The 9,288-nt window shown below is 29.9% G+C and overlaps 2 protein-coding genes across 2 annotated transcripts in view; both read right to left on the bottom strand.

Annotated features, from left to right (window-relative positions):
* The window catches only part of LOC106471230 (integrator complex subunit 8-like), a 47,705-nt gene extending 44,870 nt beyond the window's left edge, over positions 1-2,835 (bottom strand). The window contains exons 1-2 of the mRNA XM_022399855.1: positions 2,710-2,835; positions 953-1,050 (exon numbers count right to left, since the gene is read on the bottom strand). Of these exons, the coding sequence (XP_022255563.1) occupies positions 953-1,050; positions 2,710-2,835 (224 nt within the window). The remainder of the gene's footprint in view (positions 1-952; positions 1,051-2,709) is intronic.
* The window catches only part of LOC106471229 (integrator complex subunit 8-like), a 32,824-nt gene continuing 26,250 nt past the window's right edge, over positions 2,715-9,288 (bottom strand). The window contains exons 7-9 of the mRNA XM_022399854.1: positions 5,933-6,106; positions 5,085-5,191; positions 2,715-2,850 (exon numbers count right to left, since the gene is read on the bottom strand). Coding sequence (XP_022255562.1) covers positions 2,835-2,850; positions 5,085-5,191; positions 5,933-6,106 — 297 coding nt within the window. The 3' untranslated portion in view covers positions 2,715-2,834. The remainder of the gene's footprint in view (positions 2,851-5,084; positions 5,192-5,932; positions 6,107-9,288) is intronic.

Genomic DNA, 9,288 nt, shown 5'->3' with positions numbered 1-9,288 from the left:
TATATATAAATGTATAATGTTATGAGATTTAAGCTATTTAGTGTAAACATTTATGTTTTCGTGTTATAATTTGTGCTCATTCTTGAATGAAAGAGGCATAATTTATGTTTACTTCCTAATTTTTTATGGTGGTTGAGAGATCAAGTCCAATTTATGAAACCCGTACAGAGATTAATTACTGAAAATAACAGATAACATACAGTTTTTTATTAAGAAATGTTTGATAACTATTCAGACATTATAAAGATTTCACTTGTGAAATATGAAAATTTTCTGATGCATAAAAGTATTCTTTATCTTAAAATGAAAATTACTTTGCATGTTAGAAATGTAACACGTGAAAAGAAAAAAAAGGCATGAAAAAAACATTGCTTTACAAACCTTAAGACTTAATAAAAAAATTTGATATTTTGCGTATGAAAGCATTGTAATGTTTACTGATAAACTGCCAGATTTCGTTAACATTCGCTTACTAATTTAAAAGTTATAGCATAAAAACTATAACAAGCACAAAACAGTTACGAGGTCAGTCCTAGGGACTGAGCCCGGATTGAAAGAGTTAACTTATTTTTAATTTTCTTGTTTTAATGCCCAAAATGATTGTCCTTCAGTAATTTCTTTGCAAGTGTTAAAATATGATAAATTATTTTAACTACTGGTTGTTACTTCAGTAAAACTTAATTAAAGATATTTATACTTCCTGCACTTAAAATATACAAATTTCAGCTATACACTAAATAATTAAAATGTTCACAAACAGTTATCTTTCCAAAACCTAGATGAGGTTCTAATTCTGAATGAGCTGAAAACACCTCTCACAGAACATATTTAATTTGTAAAACTTAATTTTTAATATATTACCTACCTATGATGGTTATTCTCGTGTTTAATGCTACAAAATGTTAGGCCTTTTCTTACTATATAACAAAACAATATATAAAGTCCTGTTTACCTGCCCATTTTCTTCAACACTTCAAGCTGTATCTCTGATCTGATGGGAAGAGATATCTCTCGTTTTATGTTATCTTCTTGTAGTAATTTCACCAAATCCTGTAACCATATAAACAAATATTGCTTGAAAAAAAACTAGCCGAATATGGTATGACCTGTTTAATAATCACTCTAGATTTGTTACAATAGACTATTCAGTAGTTTTGAACATGAATTTTGACAACAAAAAGATTTTCAACACACACAAAAGAAGTTTAACCCTATCGCCACAGGTATCTTTAACTGCACATGATGCAAGGTTTTAGTGTTTTACATTCAAAATTTTATTAAAATACCTTTTGTTCATGTTATACTAATTAGCATAACATAAAATCTTAGTTAATAATCCTTATTTTAATAGCATAAATGTTTTAAGTTCTTAATTCTATAAGGCAATATTTGAAAAAATCCTGAATTTCCTCTAGTGTGACTCACGTGACACATTTTCTCTAGGTATCCATTAACCCTCCAGTAACTACGAAATTAAAATTAAATTACCCATTATAAAATTGTCATTGCTCAGACAAACCATAATTTTTATAGCTTTCAATTTTGTTTGGTTATAGAGCTATCAAATAGAAAATCAGACTCCTTCTGCCAAACCCACCAGTCACATCCTCTCTTTCGGGATTTGTTAATAGTTCTCCCCTTACGTTTAATTATATATTACCTATAACCAATAGAAAGCCAAGGTTCTCATCTGTCAAATGATGTATGGTATAACGTTGTGTTCTAAACAGATAGTCATCAATTTCTTAGTTAATACAAGCTTTGTTCCCAATATCTTGGATGAATTTGTAACAGCTCTTGTCAAATAGAAAGCCAAAACAATTTGAGAGTTAGGGGAAATTGTCTACTTCTTCCATGTTATTAGTCTATAGTTTTTGATACATTATTAAATGGACAATCGACAGCAAGAAAAAAAGATGATTGAGTTTTCTTGTTTTCATGTGTATCCTGTATTTATTATTATAAATGTAATTAAAAAGTAAAAATTGGGATCTTTTTAGAATAATTAAGATTAAATTAGGTAAAATAAATGATAATAATAATATAATAAAAATTTTCCAAGAGGCATGAACATGAGCAGCTCGTAATGGCTTGTGGGTAATGTAATTCGATAGCATAACGCGAGCCGCACATTCCCCAGGTGATTTAGTAGTAGTTGGACGTGGTTCAAAGAGCAATAAAACAATAAAATTTAATTATAAGTAGATGTATACTGTTACAAGTTTAAAGCTACTTAGGATAAACGAATGTAGTTTCATGTTACAAATTGAAGTCATTCTAGAAAGACAAAAAAGGCTAATTTAGATTTATTTCAATTTTTTTTTGGTGGTTACGAGGTCAGTCAAATTGACCAATGTTGTATAGAATTATGGTAGAGAAAATAACAAATAAACTATAAAGTTTTGATGAATAAAAACCATTTGAAATGCATTCAGGTAGTTTTAGGGATACAACAAAGGAAATTTGAGATTTTTGAGATGAGGAAAAGTATTTTTAATCTCACAAGAAAATTTCTTTGCACATGGACTATTGAAAACAAATACTCAATATATTCATGGTTAAATCTTTTCTTAGTTTATTTAAAATACTTCACTAAAAATATGATATTTTGTAGGCGAAAGACTTATAATGTTAAGCATGTCATCTGAATACCAGAAAATTTCTTTAAGTCTGTAATAGTAATTTTATAAATATCAACAATTTACTTACTTTAAATCCTTCTTTGACAGAACTGACAAGTCTCTCTTGAAGACTTTCTGGTGTACTAACAATAGGAGTAGTAATACCGCAAGCCTGACAGTAGCCTTTCAATTTTGCTTCCTCTACTTGACACATCACTGGATTTTGAAGCTAAAAGTAAAACATAGAACAAATATAAATACATATATAATTTTAAAACTATGGAACCGTACTTACAGTGTTTTGTATGAGTAACTTTTACACAAATTAATCATCTTGCTATTATGTTAGTCAACTAAAAAAAACATGAAAAGTGGTGAAACATCTAATCTACTTTTAACTGGAAAACCTAACAATCTATGCAGTGGTGGACTTAAAAATTTACTGTCCCTAGGCTAAATGCATTCTGCTGCCCTTCTAATGTTTCATGTGTAGTAATTTTTTTTCCTATGTTTCATTTTAAAGTACAAATTTATACATATATTTTTCTGTCCATTTTTCAGTGCAAATATGAGTAGCTTTTATTCATTATTAAGACAGGTGCATTCCACACTATAACTTTTTATTTATAATTGTTCAAGTTATACTGCAATATAACTAGTCACAATTCTACAAACTTCTAAGTCTTGCTTTTAACCATAGATTCAATTAAGAGTGTCGCAATGAAAATTTCTGCAAGTCTAGTGCACAGAACTGGAAGCCAGGCAAAGCCAGCAGTATGATTACAAAATGTTCCCTGTTGTATTTTCTAGGTTTCAGTACTTTTACAAATAAGTAATTTATAAATTCTTCACAAAAAAGTTGTATGTTTTCTATCTTTTATTTTCGAAATTTAGTGTAGTCCTCCCACAACAATTACAACTAATGTTATAAAATTGCAATTCTAAATTTCAAAAATGATTATAAAAATGTGTTTATTTAAATTAAATAGGATTTAAAATTTGTAAAAAACCTTTTCAACAAAGCTGAAATCTGTGATTATTCATGTTAAAATGTAAAAAGTAGAATAATGTTACTTCAGTTCTTACTAACATTTAACACCTGCCACACAAGCCAGCCTGGCATCTTGATGAGAATCCAAAAAAAATGAGTCATTCTGGAATGGTCTGGGTTGTTTTGATTAGACATTCGGCACTATTTTTGAGGTCTAGGTCACTGAACCTGACCTAATCCAAGACCATGAGAGCCAACATGGGGAAGTTAACTTATAAATGTAAAGTAAAACAATGTAGTAAGGAAACACGCTTAAGATGTTCTAGATGTGGTTCATAATGTGATGGTTTAAAAGTAGCGATTAAGCTAAACCAGGGGGTCCTAGTCGGATGAGGAAAGAATATATTTCAAGATGTCCCAATCAATTTGACATACCAGATGAATTGTAGATTTGTCAACTGATTACTGCACTGAAAGTGAAACATAAAACACTTGCATAATGGTATCATTACATTCAAAAAGGGGGATTTTAATTGTATATAAAAAATCATTAGTTTCAACATTTGGTGAAACTAATGGCACAGTAAAGCCCAAAGACGTTCAAGTTGAAGCACATGAATTACTAGATGATTTCCTAGTGATTCTCAAATAGACAATGCCATTTCTGCAGTGAAGAATACGAATAAGGAGGATGGTATAATGCACAGTATGGTACCACCATAGTATAATCCATATAGATTTCATCATGTCACATTTGCATTAATATTTAGTTGTTTTTGTTATTTTTCGTTTTACTTGTGCTGAGCTTTATCCATCGAGATCTATCAAATAACCCTAAATCACCGGTTTCTAGAATTACAACCCTGTTGACCTTCCTAGGTTCAGTACTAAACGATGCTGAGCTGACTCATGTGGCAGGTTTTAATTTTACAATTTGCTCACAATTTGTCCCCCCCCCTCAAATATGACATCTAACAACTAGGCTATGGCCTTGTTTGTCTCTATAGTAAATCTGCACCTGAATCTGTGTATAAGAAATCACAAACACTTTAAAACAGTAATGGATTATATGAAGATTACAATGAATTTCTGTTAACAACTAAACTGAAAGAGTTGCAACACTAAGGATAAAGATTTATATTGTTGAACAATAATCTGCCGTCATGAATGGATCTTCATATTTCATAATATTAAGACTACTGTTTAAAAAGAGAGAAAAACAATAGCTGCAATGTGACAAATTATTAATCTAATTATTACTACAAACACGTGTGACAATCCACAACAAACTTTGATTTATAAATAATGTTCTAACATGGGTTACAAGGTACTTCTACTCTTTGTTTCTTTTCATAACTTTACTGGTCTTTAAAAAAAGAAGTTGCATTTAATAAAATTAGATGTCAAGGGTGTTTGTGTTGAAAAAAATACCATCATTTAATTAGAAACTCTGCATAAAACAAAATACTTACACCATGTTACTGACCTTAGGAAATAATGACGAGGCTTTACAAAAAGCTTCTTTTGCTTCTTGATAGTTTTCTTTGTAGAAATGGTAGCACCCAAGATCATACGAAACCTAGGTGTATACATTATTCTTTTCATTACAAGAATGGGATGGCCTAGACAGACCAACAGGTCCCTCATTGTCTTTAAATTTCATGTTTGACTTTTATGTTAAAATGTTATGCTCTTATCAACGTAGCATAATCCTGATTATATGAACTAATTTACAACAAAATAAATTTCCAAAATAATACCCTTTTTTAATATCAGATTTTGATTTTTCTGGATAAAAAGTTTCCCAAATAAAATTAACAACTGATTTACTCTGTTAGTTAACAAGTAGAGGCATTTCACAATTAGAGACATTTAACTACTACAGATTGTTAAATGTATTGGTTGAATGCAAATATACAATAACTGAAATACAAATGATGTGCCATATCCACTATATAACTGACTCACATTATGCTCAAATAAGATTTAAAATAACTAAAGGGAATAAAAGGTAATCAAGAGACTGGCTGAATATTACTAGTTGAACATAGATTGTTAAATGTATTGGTTGAATGCAAATATACAATAACTGAAATACAAATGATGTGCCATATCCACTATATAACTGACTCACATTATGCTCAAATAAGATTTAAAATAACTAAAGGGAATAAAAGGTAATCAAGAGAGTGGCTGAATATTACTAGTTGAACATACAATATTACAAGACTGTGACAGGATGAGTTCATCTTGACAGCATTAATAGACTGTTCTTTGACACTGTATAAGGTCAAGTTAGTGAGGTTTTATCTGGAAATACCTGGCAAGCTACATCTTCAAAAACTAGAAGTTCTCCTTTTTCCCATTCAAAATTAGGAGTTGATTTGTCCTCATCTAGTGTTTCAAAACATTCCATGTGTGGCATTCGAAGGTCAAGCCTGTCTTCTAATAAATTATTCAAGGCTTGTGCTGCTTGTTCCACTTTCTCCAACACCTACGAAGCAAAGATTGTACAGTAAGAGAAAAATAAAAAGGTCTTTGTACAACTCCAACTTAATTATAATTACAGAGTTCACTTATTATACATGAGCCATATGGTTGAGGATGGCAAGAAATAAAAATTACAGTTACTTTTATTACTGTCAAGAATCAATGTTATAGATAAACTACATTGCTGTCATATGAGGGTAAACACTATAGGTAACCTACAATATTGCCAGGAATATCAAATTTTGAGCTAGTTCATATTACTTTCGTGCAAGAGACAATGTTCTGCTTAATGTATATTTTATAGAAGAGATAATACTTTATATAATGTATAACACTGTCAGTGGCATTACTAACAACTTACGTTTGAGATGGAGTAAATCACAGCTTTTACCAAATAAAAGACAACAAAAATGACAGAAAAAAAATCTAGACACAATTCCCTAGCTTTTACAGAAAAAATTTGAAGCATAAAAAACACTGACAATTGTGAGCACGAACTCATACATCTACATGCATAGACAACCAGGTTTCATGACACTTTGAATCTTTGTTGAGTTACTTTGCAACAGTTTTTGTGGATTTCACACCATTGAATAAGTGAGAATCGATTTTAAATCCTCTATTTCATGATTTATCATGAATACAATAAATAACTGCAAAGTTTACTTTTTGTTGAATGATCTCAAAATCAGTAAGAACAAAGTACTTACTATTTGTTAACAGTTTAACATTGTTTATCATTGAAGTTAAGTTTTTAAAATCCTCAACTGCAAATAATAAAAGAGCTCTTCCAAAATTTGGGCTAAAGATTAAATAGAAAACAATCCAATTTTAAATGTCTTGTCACTGAATGATTTTGAATTTGGTAAAATGAACACTGTACCGTTCTGTAAAATGTAAACAATGCAAGTGTACTTCATAGTGATACAAGAATGAGTTTTTTTAACCAACCTAAATAATTGTTACAGAAGTCAACATTATATGCACAGTATATCACTGTTATACAATAAATAGCTTTCTATATAGTGTACCATATTTTACAGCATATAAGACACACTCATATTTCAGCAAAGAATATTTAGGAAAAAAACATTTGAGTGTATCAAATCATTTAATGTTTACTCCAAGTAACATGAAACATAAAATCTGCATATCAAGAACAACTTATTTCAATGAAAATATCATATATGCAACATATTAAATCAAATTTGCATAATAAGAAAAAGCTTTTCAGTAAAACAACAAGATAAAGAGCAAAAAACACTGTTCTGCAAAAAATAGGTTTAATTATCTAAATATCCAGCAAAATCTTCATCATTACTGCTTATAAATAGTGTATCATCTTGAATTCTATCTAGTGCATTACTAATGCCACACTTTTTGAAAGCTTTCACAATTATTTCTGTATTTTTCAAAAGATAAGCATATTTCCATTAGTGTTCATTGTGGATATCAGTGTCCTCAGCGAGTTAACTGTACTGGCCTGACTTTGCAGTAAGGAAAAAGGCCAGGGTATCTTTTGCATGTGAGCAGCTTAAGAACTGTTGCATGTTGCAAATAAGAACTGTAGTAGAAAGTAGTGTTCATGAGAATTCAGAAACACTTACATTAAACATTAATTATAAGCTTAATCATATATTTTTGTATAGAATAACTTTTACATTTTAATCTATAGTTGTCTGGTGAAAGACTAGGTAGAATTTAGCTTATGGGGCAAAACTGAGAGATACATTTTCTTTAACTTCAGCTATTAGATGCAGGATGATTTTTAGAGGCTTTTTCATGAAAAAAACAGTATATGTCATATGCCATAAAATACATACATCATTGTCATTTAACCCTAGTGGCCTGGGTACACTTCACTGTGCATGACAGAAAGTTTTAGTGTCTCACATTAAAAATTTTATTAAAACACTTTTTGTTTATGTTATACCAATTAGAATAGCATAAAAGCTTAGCTAATAATCCATATTTTAATAGCATACAAGTTTTAAGTTCTTAATACTACAAGGAAATATATTAAAAAATCCTGAATTTCCACTAGTGTGACACATTTTGCCTTATCATGTCATCATCCCTATTTTATCCATCACCCCTTGAAAATGTACGAAATTAAATGCAAAATACTTTCTAAAAATCATTATTGCTCAAACAGACCATAATCTTTACAGCTGTCAATATTGTTTGGTTACAGAGCTATCAAATAGAAAATCAGACCTCTCCTGTCACACCCACTTGTCACATCCTCTCTTTAACAATTTGTTGACAGTTCCCTCTTATGTTTCATTATATATTACCGATAACCAATAGAAAGTCAAGGTTTTCATGTATCAAATGGCGTATTGTATAACGTTGTGTTCTGAACAGATAATTGTCAATTTCACTCGGAGTAGCAACATCGTTCCCATGGGAAACTTAACGGCTTTTGTCACATAGTTAGAAAGCCAGAAAAATTTTTAGAAGTGAATTTGTCTACTTTTGCATGTTATTAGTCTATATTCTTTGGTGTATTATTAAATTAAATAAAAATTGTTAAGTGCTTTACTATAATCACAAAAAAAAATCAGGCTTAACTCTCCTTGACAATCGAGGGCAAGAAAAAAGAAGATTGGGTAAGTACTTTATTTCTTGTTTTTCATATTTATTCTTTATTTACTATTATAAAAGTAACTAAAATTAAAAGTATGGATCTTTTTAAGTTATTTATGACTAGATTAGGTAAAATAAGTAATAATAATAATAGTATAATAAAAATGGTTCATGAGGCATGCATGCGAGCAGCTCGTGGGTAATGTAATTCGATAGCGTAACGTGAGCTGCACGTTCCCCGAGTGATTTACAACTTATAATGGTGGGGATAGCAGTTAAACATGGTTCAAAGAGCAATAAAACAATAAGATTTAATTATAAATAGATGTATAATGTTACAAACTTAAAGCTACTTAGGATAAATAAATGTAGTTTCAGGTTACAATTTGAAGTCATTCTATAAAGAAAAGAAGGTTAATTTACGTTTATTTTGATTTTTTTTGATGGTTACGAGGTAGGTAGAATTGACTGATTCTGTTTTGAGATATGGTAGAGAAAATGACATATAAACTATAAGGATTTAGTAAAAAAAAACGTTTGAAATGCATTTAGTAGGTTTTAGGGATTACATAAAGGAAATTTGAGTTTTTTGAGTAA

This window comes from Limulus polyphemus, unplaced genomic scaffold, assembly GCF_000517525.1.
Source record: "Limulus polyphemus unplaced genomic scaffold, Limulus_polyphemus-2.1.2 Scaffold4483, whole genome shotgun sequence".
In the NCBI taxonomy this organism is placed as follows: Eukaryota; Metazoa; Arthropoda; class Merostomata; order Xiphosura; family Limulidae; genus Limulus; species Limulus polyphemus.
This window is presented reverse-complemented; position numbering and strand designations above follow the sequence as displayed.